The following is a 14,766-nucleotide window of genomic DNA, read 5'->3' on the forward strand; positions in this document are numbered from 1 at the left end:
CCCTTCTCATGCTGACAGGTCCTCCTACTCAGGCTGCCCAGCACCTAGCCCCCCAGAGTGGACCTCTGCCATCAGGGAAAGGTGACAGGGGAGAAGTGGACAAGTAGGGCCACCAAGGGCAGCCTCCCGCTGTCCACAGACACAGAGTCAGCCTCTGTTGTGTCTGAGATGTCTATCATGGAGCGTTGGCCTTCACCCCTGCACTTGGCCTCAGAGACTCTCGCGGGACCTCTCCCTGACCCAGGGCACAGCCCATGTTCCTGGCCTCAGCCCAGTAAATAGTGCGATTTCTCCCCCAGGCCTTTGGCCAAGCAGAACTGTCCTTGTCCAGTGCATGCTCATCTCACACACTGCATGCACACACACACTGCGTGCACACACAAAAACAATACACACATATACACCATGTGCTACACACCACACACACTGCGTGCACACACAAAAACAATACACACATATACACCACAGGCTACACACCACACACACCGTGTGCACACACAAAAACAACACACACATATACACCATGTGCTACACACCACACACACTACGTGCACACACAAAAACAACACACACATATACACCACATATTACACACCACACACACTGCGTGCACACACAAAAATATCACCCACATACATCACACACACTACTTGAGTACACACACAAAAACACAAACATAATACACAACACACATCATACACTTGCAAACATACCACATCCATATGTGTCACAAATTACACACTTCACACATCATACTACACACCATACACACCTATGCCACACACACACACAACTCCCACAAACTCCCTATATGCATGCACACATACCGCACACACTACACACAGAAACACAATACACACATCTTTATTTCTCATCTGTCTCCCACTCACACCCCTCCGTTGTCCTCGACACAACTGCCACAGTGATTTTTCTAGAAGACAAGTTGGGCTTTTTCTGGTTCAAATTCCTCTTCTTCCCTCAACGTCTTTCCAGACAACAGGGTAAACTCCAGTCTTCTTACCAAAGCACTTGAGAAGCCCATGATCCTCTAACCCACTTGGCCAGTCTGAACCCATTGACCTTCCCGCTGTACCACATAGTCGCTCACACCAATGGCTTTGCACATCCTCATTCCTCTCCTACCTGGTCCACCTGAAAACTCTATCTGCTCTTCAAACCTTATTCAGACTTCTTTTCCCTGATGATTCTACATGGATGTGCTCACTCCCTCGTCTGCCTTGTTCGGGTGGGCATTGGAATGATTTGTTTCCTATGCCTGCCTCCCCTGCTAGAGGGTGACCTTCTCAAGGTGAGGGGTCATGTCCCACTTATCTCTAAGGAGCTCGAGATCCTGGCTCAGTCAATGCCGGCAAATGGCACTCACTCTCCTCATCTTCCCACAGATCAAAGTGGAGACCCAGCATGACTTCCAGGACATCACAAGTGTGATCGCCATGGCCAAAACCTATGCCACCACTGAGGCCTTCATAGACTCCAAGTACGACATTCGGATCCAGAAAATCGGATCCAACTACAAGGCTTACATGTGAGTCTCTGGTACCGGGCTGGGGGAACTGGGAGGAAGGATGGGGGTGAAGAGTGTGGGAAGACGGGAGGTTAGAAATACAGGTCTATCCTGCTCCTCTCCTCCCACTGCACCAGAGCACAGATGGGTGGCCATCATTACTCTCCCCTTCTGTTTCCTTCACTGTCTTTCTTTGGCCAGTGCTATTGAGGGCTACACAGGGATAGGACTCTGCCTACCCCAACAAAGACTATTTTCCCCGAGGAAGACAGATGCTTGATATGCTGGGGCAACTGCAAGTATCGAGAGGGTGTATTTGTAAGAGACAAGATTGAGATTAGGAGACAAATCAAGAAGGGCCTTGAATGTCCTGCCAAGGGGCTTTGGGGTTTCTTCTCTTCTGAGCAATGAGTGACATGATCTAACCATCAGCAAAAAGCCATCAGGCTAAGTCTAGCCCTGTTGTGTAAATAAAGTTTTATTGAGCATGTTGTTGTTAAGTGACGTCAAGTCGATTCTGACCCATAGTGACCCTGTATAGGGTTTCCAAGGAGCAGCTGGTGAGCTTGAACCACCGACTTTGCAGTTCAATTATTGAGCATAGACATGTTCATTTGTCTATGGCTGCTTTAATATACCTGGACTGCCTAAACCAGGGGTTGTCAAATTTTTTTCTATAAAAGGACAAAATGGTAAAATTTTAGACTTTGCCAGTTATAAGACATCTGTCACAATAACTCAACTTTTCCATTGGTTGGACAACCAGAGGAGATGCAGGAAGACGACCTCCTGGAGAGTATTGTGAGGGAAAGAATGGAGCCAGTCCTCAAGGAATCCTTCTGCAATGGCTTTTCCACCCATGAGCTTGGTCAGCCCTGGTCACTGCTCTCAGATGCCCTTGTGGTGACATCTCCTCCTCCCGTCCTCTCCTGAATTGTGACCCATGCAGCGTGGTCGTTGTAACGCATTCCTGTGGCCCCACCATCCTTCCATCTTGACATCATTCCCCTCTTCTCCTCATGGTGAGAGTTTCCACTTGACATTGAGTACACCTTGTCCCAGTTTCTCTTCTTACAGATTACCTCATTGCTGCACGCTCCATGCTGAACCTCTCTGACCTGACAGCTCCAATTTGTCATTAGTTATGGCATTTCCTGGACCCCGGGTTGGCCCACATCCCAGGGAGGGGGATTGTGTCAGCCCTTAGGGCGGACCGACCTCCTCTCTGACCCACTTCCTGCCTGACTGTGAGCTTGTTGCTACTGAGTGTCAATGTTTCTAGGTCCTCTAAACAGACAGAACTTGAAAATAAATGTGTGCTTTCTAAGTCCATGTATACATACCTATCTATAACTATTTCAATATATAACTATCTATGGAGTCCTGGTGTGGTGCTATGGGTTAATGTGCTGGACTGCAAAGTCAGTTTGAACTACAAGGTCAGCAGTTCAAGCTCAAGAGCCACTCCTCAGAAACCCTACACAGGGTCATTATGTGTAGGAACCAACTCAACGCCACTTAACAAAAACAACAACATATCCAAATTCAGAGTCCTGGTATGGTGCTGTAGGATTAGCGCCACACTGCAAGGTCGGTTTGAACCACAAGGTCAACTGTTCAAACTCACCAGCTGCTCCTCAGAAACCCTAGATAGGGTCACTATGAGTCAGAACCAACTCTATGGCACTTAATAACAACAACAACAGTATCTATATTAAGGAACCTTGGTGGTGGAATGGGTTAAGTGTTGGCTTGCTAACTGCAAGGGCAGCGGTTCAAACCTACCAACCAACCCAGTGAAGACAGATGAAGCTGTTTGCTCCCATTAAGATTTGGAGCTCTGGTGTTTATGAAGTCTAGGAAGCCCTATGGAGCGGCTCTACTCTGTCCAACAGGATTGCTATGGGTGGCACTCCCCACGTAGGAAGGTCAGACACCAGACACAACACCGGGAGGATTGGCAAGGGATGTTGTCCTTTCAGTCAGAGGACCCCAATGCCATGAGGCAAAGGCGAGCACATGAGATCAGTCAGATTCTGCACCCCTGCCTTCCACATCAGGACACTTAGTGAGTTAAGAGCTTAGTTGCTAACTACAAGATGGGTTGTTGGAAAACACCAACCATTCTGTGAAAGAAAGCTGTGGCAGTGTGCTTCGGTAAAGATTCCAGCCTAAGCAATCCTGTCGGGTAGTTCTACTCATAGACAGAGCACTCTAGATGTTGACCAATCCACCCTTCTAGATTGTGAGCATGAGTCACCAGAAGTCAGCATCAACTCGATGCCAATGGGTTGGTTGGATTGGCCTTTCATGCACCGCCAGTGGGCGGGGGGAGGAGAGACGAGAAGTTTCTGGCAGAGAGAAGTTCCAGAAGTCCCATTCGCCTTAAATGCCTGCCCCTTGTTGGATGTGGCTTAGGCCCGGTCTGGGAGGACATGATGTTGTTGTTGTTGTTGTTAAGTGCCATTGAGTTGGTTCTGACTCACAGAGACCATGTATAAGGTCTCCCACCTTTTCTCCTACCCGCCTTCAGTGAGGCTGTCGTCTGTGTATCCTATAGGTAGATTCGTTTGTCCCAGTCTACATTCCATCTGTATCCCAATGGCTGAATCCCACTCGGACTGGCCCATCCATGTCCTCAGTCCCGACACAGACTCAACCATATGACAATTATAGATCAGAGCGTAGTGTGGGTTGGATGTGATTTGGGTCCTGCTTCCGCTACTTACTAACTGTGGCCTTTTTACAAGTAATTTCAACTGCTGAACCTCAGTTTTCTAATCTATCAAGAGGTGATGATGATAATAATCATGCCTATCTCAGCAAGTTTTGTGAGGTTGGAATGAGCCAGTGCTTATGAAGTCCTTAGATTCGTATCTCAGACACAGAAAACTCAAAACAAACCTCACTGCTGTTGAGTTGATTCCAACTCAGAGTAACCCTAGATAGGGTTTCCGGACTGTACATTTTTACAGAAGCAAATAGGTGATTTACCTGTCTGCTACAGAGCAGCTGGTCGGTTTGAACCACTGACCTTTTGGTTAGCAAGTCAGTGCCTAACCCATAGTGCCACTGTTGTTGTTAAGTGCCTTGGAGTCGGTTCCGACTCATAGTGACCCTGCACAGAGTTTCCGAGGCTGTAAATCTTTACGGGAGTAGAAAGCCTCATCCTTCTCCTGCAGAACCGCTGGTAGTTTCAAACTGCTGATCTTGCAGTTGACAGCCCGATTCGTAACCACTATGCTAGGGTTCCTTAAACATAGAAATCACTTGATAAATATCAGAGCTCACAAAACAAAGCAATCTGGCTTGTGTTCCTGCTGCCTCTGTTCCTTGGAATACTTTCTTTTCTTGTCTTGACTCAGTGAAAAATAATAGGCATCCCCAATGTGCTAAGAGATTGAGGATATGTCTTTTAATTCATATAACCCCCTATAAAGGGGGTACTCTATAAGGTCATTATGAGTCAGAGTCTACTCGAAGGCCACACGACAACAACTTAATTATGCCCATTTTACCAGGGACATAATAAAGACTCAAAAGGTGAAGGTACTTGCTCATGGTTATATGGTTAACAAATGCTGGGACCAAGTGCCAAACTTTTATCTGTTGACTCACGTGAGTCTCTAGCCTTCTCTACCACCACGCCGATCTCACCATACCAAGTCCTATCCAGCCTCTGATGTACATCACAATGACCATTTTCTGGGATGTCATTGAGTGACTGGTTTCTCTTTGGGTTCTCCAGAGCTTTTCACATCTCGTGTGCATTTCTGAACCTGTACTCAAGCTGCTGACTAGTCCATCCTTCTAGCTAATGAGCATTGTGATGTAGGTATCATCTCAACACAGTTGGACTAGTCCAGTACATAGGGTGGCCCGTGAATGTTTCCTGAATTGCATTGAGCTGAACTGGACTACACTGAAATGGTATCAAGTTTACCAATGTCACGCCACCTCTTAATAATCATGGCTCCTATTGGCCACCACCTCTCCTCAGCATCTATCCTCAGACACATTGTGTTTTCTGTTTGAGGGCAGATTTTTGTGACTGCTCCTCTCCCCTGCTTTAATCTCAGTGGCATGCCTTCCCTTCACCACAAAACAAATAGCTTTATCTGCGCCACTTGGATTAAACATGTTCAGGCCTTGCCCACTCTAACAGTGTCGCAGAGCCATGGAGATGCTTGTGGGGGCCCTACCCTACAGACACAGTCCCTCTCCCTGTCTGTGGTCAGAGAACACATGCTACAGGCCAGGCCCCTACTGAACACCGGGGGTATAGTGGGAAGGAAGCCTGCCCTCAGGGGCTTCTCCTCCATTCTAGGAAGACAGTACAATAGAGCTGTATCTATATAAATATATATAAATGAGATATGTATGACTCAACATTGGCATAGGGTACAGTGAGGAAGGCACAGATCAGATGAAACCTGAAGGAGACACAGCAGTTGCGGTATAAACACGAGGTAAAGACTGAATCTGGCAAAGGAAAGGCTGTGTGTGGAGGCCTCAACATAAAAGAGTCCTGGGCATTGGAGAAGTGGAAAGGAGGTCAGCTGTTGTTGGAACAGAAAGTGTAGAGGAACAGGGAAGGGGAGTAGGGCAGGCAAAGGCCAGTAGGCCTCCCAGCTCCTCGCTGTCGAAGAGTAATTGCGTCTCTCCAGGGATCATTTTTCTTACATTTTGAGGCCCTCAAAAAATTCCAGAATCACCTCAGACTACACTGCCCTGGTTTTTCTTCTTAAATACAGGATACCAAGGTTTGGGGGATTACATTTGATAGTGTGGGCTTTTTTTTTTCTTTTTAATTTAATTTTTTAATTTCTAAGGTGACTTAAAGAAAGATACAGAAGATCAAGTGAATTAATAAGGCAGTCAACATGAAGAGAAATAAAAGCAGAAAAAATAAAGTTGAGGACAGATATGTACTTAAGGATACATGATGATGAACTTGACCTACACCTATGGAAGCAGTAGCTCAAAAGAGGGAACAAATCTTTACAGCGAAAATCATTACCACCCCCTCCATACACAAAGTAGACAGAGATGGGCAACTTGGACATTGGCTACCCAAAATGGGGGGGCTAAAAAGGCAAGAAGTGAATGGCTTACAAGCTTTCAAGAGGGAGCCTAGATCCAGAGGGCGCAGAGGAAAGTACAATGTCCACTGAGTAGTAGCCAATCTGTCTAGGCGGGAATGCGGATGGGTCTCTTGTGATACAATAATGAATAATTGTTATCAGGACTGACTGTGAGGATTGAAAATGTAAAGGCAGGCGTTTTGTAGCAAAAGGAGGGGAGTAATTGACTTTGCAGTCTAGGAGCGGAGGTCCCTGGGACCATCAAGGGAGAAGAGCAGAGAGCGGGACCAGAGATGGAGGCAGAGACGATGCCAGAGAAGGCTTTAGACACAGAGAGGGCGAGGGGCTGTGTGCTGATGACTGGGGGGCAGTCTTGTAGGGTAAACCCTTTGGTTGGTTGATTTGCCATGAATGCTTGGTGCAGGCCCCAATGCATGGAGGGGATTGTAACCATGGCAATGAAACAATATACAATAGGATGAATGTAAAGTTAATGTTCTCCCATGTAAACCATCACATAATTCATAATAAAACATTAAAAAAAAAACTACATGACAGGTGTTCCTAATTCCTTGGGTGGTGCTGTTTGTTCTGACACAGGAGAACCTCAATCTCTGGGAACTGGAAGGCCAACACGGGTTCTGCCATGCTGGAGCAGGTGGCCATGACAGAAAGGTAAGAGACTAAATAAGAGTTGTGGGAACAGGCACCATCCATGATGGGAATTGGAGGAGAGATACAATAAGGAGCCTCCTCACCTCATGTCCAGTGCCTCCTGACCCCTAGAGGACTCTGCTAGGCGCGATCTCCTACTCCCCACAATAACCCTGCAGGGTTAAGTGCCATTGAGTCCATTCCGTATAGGGTTTCTGAGGAGCGGCTGGTGGATTTAAACTGCCATCTGTGTGATTAGCAGTCCAGTGCTCATCTTATAGCATCACACTTGGTAGGTATTGTAAATAACAAGAAAGTTCAGAAAGAAGAAATGACTTGCCCAAGTCAAGAAACTGACCAATGGCAGAGCTGAGTAGCATGTTGATGTCTTGACTTCACATCCGGGGATCTTCCTGGCCCTGTCCCGCTGCTTCTCCTCTCCTGGGTTCTGACAGATGCAAGTGAGGAGCATCCTTCACAGGGGCCTGGAGTCCTCTTCCCTCTCAGGCTTGTTTCCATCTCAGTATGAATAGGGACAGCCTCGGAAGCCCTACACAGGGTCGCTATGAGTCGGGGGCCAACTCCACAGCACATGACCACCACCATCCACCATGAATAGAAAAGGAGTCCTCGTGTGGCGCTGTAGGTTAAGCAGTTCACCACAGATCGGTTTGAACTGCAAGGTCAGTGGTTCAAACGCACCAACCGCTTCTGGTAAACCCTATACAGGGTCACTATGGGTTGGAACCAACTTGACAGCAGTTAACAACAACAATTAATAGGAAAGGAGTCCTGGTGTGGTGCTGTAGGATAAGCACTGAAACACAAAGTCAGTTTGAAATGCAAGGTCGGTAGTTCAAGCTCACCAGCCACTCCTCGAAAACCCTATACGGGGCCACCATGGGTCATAACCGACTCTACAGCATTTAACAACACAACATGAATATGTAAAGGCTGATTTCCCATGAATGCTCGGTTCAGGCCCCAGACAGAGGCCCTCTCTCACTTGGTGTACTTTAAAGACCATTGTGTGTCCCAGTCACCTGGAGAAGGGCCCAGCCATTGCCTGTCACCAACACACACATGTCCTTTGCTGCATTCCCAGGGGCCTCTGCTTGCAAACATGTAATAGTAGTGGACAGAATGTGGACTTTGAGGTCAGAAAGTTCTACACAGTAAATATTTCTTGAGTACCGCCATGGTGTGCTGAGCAATAGAGACCAAGGTGAGAAGAATTCTGTATCACTTAGAAAAGGAATCCCTGGATGGGGCAGATGGTTAACGTACTGGCTCCACTGCCACTTCCTAGCTGTGTGACTCTGGGTAAGTTAACTAACCTTTCTGAGCCTCTTCAAGTCAGAGTGCTATTTGAGAACCAAATGAAAGCAGGATGTGCAGGGGTGCTGTAAGGATTGGCCTCCTTCCCTGCTCATCAACCCCAAGTAACTGGTACTACCGTCAATCTTGGGACATACCTGAACTAGCTGGTCTCATGGGGACTCACCTATGCTAGCTGGTCTCATTATCTGGCACACTGAATTGTCTGGTCTAAGGCAGTCACTCCCCTCCTCCAATGGACATTCCTGGGACATATGTGACCGTTTTCATCCTGGCCTTTCCCAAATATGAGTCTAGGCTTCCCCAGCTAATCATGGATATTCCTAGCAGGCTACCATCTCCCCAGCCCTACTTGGTCCCAGGTCACATGGAATATTCCTGCAGGTTCTGACATGGGAGTAGACCTACTCAGACCTGGAATTCATTTTCCCTTCTGCAAAGTCTCCAGGGCAGGACGCAGCTCCCCAGTGCATCTACATGAGGGGGCAGTGCCTGGGGCCCACACACAGCCTGTGAACCCTTTCCCTCACTCCACTTGGCTCACCTGTTGGCCGTGTTGCCTGCCTCCATGTGGTTTGGTTGGTGTTAGTCCCCCCTGACTGGAGAGGGCATGAACCCTATGTTCTCCAGCCTCTCTCACACTGCTTCCCCCTTGGAGTCCCTTCCTTGGGCCTGGGGGGCCTGGGGCCTAATGAGATGAAGGCAACAGGTGACCCAGAAGTTTATGGTTTGTACACAGTCTCTGGGCTAAGCTTCAGGCTCCTGGGCTCTATTTAGAAGAAATCTGATTTATGGGTGTGTTTTGGGATGCAGAAATCCTAATGGGGTACCCCACAAGTACAGAGAGCACAGATCTCCTTAGAAATCTGAAGGCCAGGTGTGCACCCCAAATCTGGCTGCACATAAGAATCACATTAGCAGCCTTTAAACATTATATTCTCATAACATAGAGCAGGAGTCCTGGTGCAGCGCTGTAGGATAAGCACTGGCCTGCTAACCACGAGGTCAGCAGTTCAAACCCACCAGCTGCTCCTTGGAACCCCTATACAAGGTTGCTATGAGTGGGTGCTGACTCATAACAACAACGTAGAGCAAAGTCCCAAATCTGGTGTGTGTGTGTGTGTGTGTGTGTGTGTGTGTGTTTGCCTCTCTTGGCCATTCTACTGCACATTCACAATAAGTCACAATTCCTCCCATTTTACAGATAAGGAAATGGAGACTGCAAGAGGGAGAGGATCACCCAGAATTATTCAGGAAGAGTAGCTTGCTGGAGTTAGCAGTCAAGGATATTAACTGCACCGTTAGCTTAAAGGATAGTTTTGGTTTACCTAGAGGCACATTGGAAGAAAATTCTGGCAATCTACTTCTGAAAACTCAGTCATTGAAATCCCATGGAGCACAGTTCTACTCTGACACAATGCGGTCACTGAATTGGAGTTCACTTGACAACAGTGTGTTTTCTTTCAGTAGACATGCTTGGTCTCTGGAGTCAGAGTCTGGGTTTCAAAGCTGGGACCATCACTCATGAATCTCTCTGAACTTCAGTTTCCTCTTTAGTAAAATGAGTTAAAACTTCCTGGTCACATTGTTGTGAGATTCGAGAAAAAGAGAGAAACTCCCCATGCCTGGCAAGTAGGAAGAGCTCACCAGGCTTGAGTTTCCTTCCCTCCTTTGTCTTCCAATATATCCCAGGCTTCTCACTAGGGTTCAATGAGAGAACTGGACCAACTGCCTTGCTGTGTGACCTGGGCAAGCCACTCTCCCTCTCTGGGCCTCTGGGAGCATTGGTAGATGAGAGCGTTTGTCTAAGACCACTTCAAGCCTTGACCTCCTCATTTCTGTTCTACAGCCCAGAGACACAAATAGAGCTCAGTGTAGGCATGCCTCGTGTGACCCCCAGAGGATGGGGAAAGAAGTATGAACACACTAACACAAAGTCCTCTGTGACTCCCAGATCCAGCCACAGGCAAGGGAAGCCAGATGCCTGGAAGACACTTCTGTATACACCCCCAGCTCATGAAGGTCTCTCCCCTGCAAAGCCAACCTTGCAGCCATCAAAATGGCTGGAGAGGGAACAAAAGCTGAGAGGTCAGGAGGCTGCCAGGCTCCCTGCCAGCCCAACCCGGCTCCAGCGAGAATGCACCCTTTGTCCCCCTCTAGCTCTGGTCTGGCCTGGGCCCTGGAGGCTGGGAGGGCCTTCTGGAACCCTTGAAGCAGCTTTCCCAGGGGAAAAGGGTGCGGGAGTGACTGGGTATCAGAATGGCACTGGATGGGCCAGAAACGGCTGCCCACTGCTGGGGAACCAGCGAGGTCCTGGGGCTGTCTCCCAGCTCTCAACTCCATATCTCTCTTTCTTGCATCTTTCCTCTCTGTCCTTCCTGGCTCCTACCCGGCCCCCTATCTCGCCTCTGTCCCTCTCTTTGGCTCTCCCCAAGGTGTCTGCCTCCATTTCCCCCACCCACTGTTCACACTACCTCTCGGTTTCTACATCTGTGTCTCATCTCTCTTGCTGCATCTCTGCCTCGTTCTTTGTGTCTCTCTCAGTGTATATGTCTCTTCCATCTCTGTCTGTCTGTCTCTGCCTGTATGTCTATCTCTGATTGTCTCTGAGTGTGTCTCTCCATCTTTCTCTGAGCTTATGTATCTCTCCATCTCTGTCTCTCGGGGTATATATGTCTCTCTATCTCTGTCTGTTTCTCTCTGAGTGTATGTATCTCTCTGTCTCTGTCTCTCTCTGGGTGTGTCTCTCTCTCCATGCCTCTGTTTCTCCCTTCTCTCTCCCTTCCCTGCCCCTCCTCACACTCACTGTCTCTCCCTCCATCCCTTCAGGTACCGGTTGTGGGTGGACAGCTGCTCGGAGATGTTTGGTGGCCTGGACATCTGTGCTGTCAAAGCCGTCCACAGCAAGGACGGCCGAGATTACATCATCGAGGTGAGGAGTGAAGCAGTAGGTCCTCCCTCCAGCCCAGCCCCCACACAGCCCATACTTCAGTGAGCAGCTTCTGGAAGCTTCTCAACAACTGCCCTCATATACTTCCCCATCCCCACCGTCACCATGGCAATTGCCCAGAGGTCTTGAACTGCGCCTCCAGAGCCCAGGCCATGAGGTGTGACCATTTCTCCCCCATCTGGGATCAAGAGTCAGTAAGAACCTGTCCCACTGGGCCTCTTCAGTTTCCTCAATGTCCAAGTGAGATTTGGAGACTCAATAAGCATGTTCTTAGGGGCTCTCATGGGCTGGGGTCTGGGTATGTAGCGTTGAACTAGACAGACATGGAGTTTGAAGGCTGGAAGGGAATAAGGGTGAGAAAGGAGTGGTGGAGGTAGGGTGCTGGAGGCTAGAAAAAAGAGGTTGTCCTGCAAAAGTGGAAGTGGAGGAGAGGGTGTGGGGAATGCTGGAAGGGAGAGGCCTTCAGTGGAGCTGTGGGTCTTAGGATCTCTCCCACAACCCTCTTGCTGTCCAGGCCTCTCACAGGCCCACAATTTCTGGGGTTCTTATGTCTCTGTGGTCAAGAATCCTCCTCTCCCAATCCCACAATCCTCCTCTCCTTCAAGGTTCCTCCCACATCTTTCATAGTCTCACAATCCTCCTCTCCCTCAAACACCTTCCCACAGTGCTTCTCCCAATCCCACAATCCCCCTCTCTCCTTCATAACTATTTCCCCCTGACCTTTCATGGTCCCACAATCCCCTCTCTTTCCTCAAGGACTCTCTCCACGTCTCTCATGGTTCCACAATCCTCCTTTCCCCTCCACAGGTCCCCTTGAGTGCATCTCCCAGCCCCCCAGCCCCCATCTCTACCTCCTCCCATATTGCTTATGATCTCTCAACCCTCCTTTTCTATCACTCAGTACTTCTCACAATCCCTCAATCCCCATCTCCTCCAGGACTGTTTCCCCATGTCTCTCAATCCCACAATCCCTTACTCTACGCTCTCTCTTCAAACCACGTCTCTCCCTCTCCCCCATATTTTTCATGGTCCCATAATCCTCTTTTCACAATTCCGTAGTCCCCCATCTCTCTGACTCCACTGCCTTTCATTGTCCCACTATCTTCCTCTTCTGCCAACTTCTCCATGCTTCTCCCTCACCCACAATCCTCTTCCGTCCTCTTCCCTCTTCACCTTCCTCTTCCTCCCCCCACACTTCGTTGGCTCTGCCAGTGTTTTCCTCCAAAAATACCCCTCTGTGCTCAGTGCTTTCCCTCCCTGACTTCCATCTCCACACGCCCCCAGCACCCCTTTCAGCTCCTTCTGTGGCCTCTCCTCAAACCACAGCAGAGAGGTGGTGGTGACACATGACCCCTCCCGGGCTGCCTCACTCCCCAGAGACCCCACCTCAGCAGGAGGCAGTGACTCCACCGCCCTCAGCCTGCCGGTCTCCATCAGCCATGGCAGGAGTAGCTACCCTTCAAGGAGGCACCAGGAGAAAGTCCACAATGGACACAGACTTTCCACCCTCTCCAGAAAGGCTGAGAAACTCCCTCAGGACCAGAAACGTCTATATTTGCAGATCTGTCCTCAAACCCAGAAATCTCTTTCTCTCTGACTCCATCCTGCCACTAGCTCCTTCATGGGGAAGACATTCAAGGGCTCCGAATAGAATGGCTGACCAAGCACACTTGGTGCCAAGCCCCAGTCAGACTGCTCTCCCTGGAGGAGCCTGTTCCCCATCCTCCTGGGAAGGGCCTGTGGCCCCTGAGATCCCACCTGGCCCTCCTGCCTCAAGGGGACCACCAGCCCTGAGTCCAGCTTTGACCCACATGCATGACTATACTCAACTACTCACACATTCATTGTTGAGCACCTAGTCCGGACCCCAGGCCTAGAGCTAGCTGATGAGAACAGCGCAGTAGGACCCAGCCTTCCAGAGCCCTCATTTCAGAGACATGACGGTCAATCAATAGATCTAGGGAGGGAACGCCTCCCCGGCCTGAGAGGACCTCTCATCTTCCTTGCTTTGCCTTCATCTCTGCCCCCATGGGCTCCCAGACCCAGGGAGGTCGGTCCATATAGAGTGCTCGGGGATTACTTGATGAAGGAGGGAAGAAAAGTGGTCAGTGAATTCCTCACAAGAATTGAGCCAAATGTGAGTGTCAGAACATTCCACAGAGACACACATTTACTAAAGGAATCTACTTTTCATTTCTTATTTTAGCATAAAAACAATAACAAACATCATGTTGACCTAAAATGCTTCAGAAGGTCCTCAGGGGCTAAGCAAGGTCTCTGAGATCTAATTATAGAAATCAGTTTATGCTTACGCCCTGAAGCATCAGAGAGCAAAATAAAGACTAGCGCCCGCAGCAAGATTAGCAATAACAGAAACTCCATTCAGGTGAATGAATGAGACCTGATCTAGATGATTCCAACTCTTGGGTGCTACAATAGAATTGTGCCACCATTTTATTTTCAATGGCTGCTTTTTCACCAGACTTTTCTTCCAAGGAGCTTCTGGGTAGACTTGAACTTCCTACCTTGTGGTTAGCAGCCAAGTATGTTACTCTCATATTTATACTACTCTGGGGTTCTTATTCGGAGTTGTTGTTGTTAAGTGCCATCAAGTTTGTTCTAACTCATAGCAACTCTGGGTTTCTGAGGAGTAGCTGGTGGGTTTGAACAGTGTTTTAAGAACATAATCTCCAGTACTTTAAGATGTCAGTTTGTTCATCTCTAAAATGGGACTCGAAGCACATGTACTTCATAAAATTAATTCAGATTATGTACCTGAAGCGCCTGGTTAATAGGAAGAACTCTATAATATTAGCTACCATTTCCTCAGCAAAGAACTTTGCTGAGGAAAATGTCAGACAAAGGACTTGCTCCAACAGAGAGTGAAATGACTTTTCAAGCTCATATGATTTGATTATATGATTCTCAAGGTCATATAATCAGATGTGGGGTCAGTCCCACAAGCTAAGGTTTGAATCCATGCCTGTCAGATGCTGGTTTACGCTAACAAAATGTCTGTCAGTGCAGCTACATCAGACTGCCCTGACTCTCTGTCCAGTGCTCACTCCACTAAAAGTCCTTTGCCTTCCTGACTCTCCTCAAATTTCACTCTTAGGAAGAAAACAATCTGTCCCCATGGGCCTAGAATCCCTGCTTGCAGACATTCAGGAAGTTAGGAATGAAAGACCTTTCACATTAAGAAAAAATATAATGAA

The 14,766-nt window shown here is 48.4% G+C and overlaps 1 protein-coding gene across 2 annotated transcripts in view; it reads left to right on the plus strand.

Annotated features, from left to right (window-relative positions):
• Positions 1-14,766, plus strand: part of SYN3 (synapsin III) — a 697,366-nt gene that overhangs the window by 668,901 nt on the left and 13,699 nt on the right. For both annotated transcript variants that reach the window (XM_006865239.1, XM_006865238.1), the window contains 3 exons: positions 1,404-1,546; positions 7,210-7,284; positions 11,431-11,533. In XM_006865239.1, coding sequence (XP_006865301.1) covers positions 1,404-1,546; positions 7,210-7,284; positions 11,431-11,533 — 321 coding nt within the window. The remainder of the gene's footprint in view (positions 1-1,403; positions 1,547-7,209; positions 7,285-11,430; positions 11,534-14,766) is intronic.

Source organism: Chrysochloris asiatica, unplaced genomic scaffold (assembly GCF_000296735.1).
Source record: "Chrysochloris asiatica unplaced genomic scaffold, ChrAsi1.0 scaffold00076, whole genome shotgun sequence".
Lineage (NCBI taxonomy): Eukaryota > Metazoa > Chordata > Mammalia > Afrosoricida > Chrysochloridae > Chrysochloris > Chrysochloris asiatica.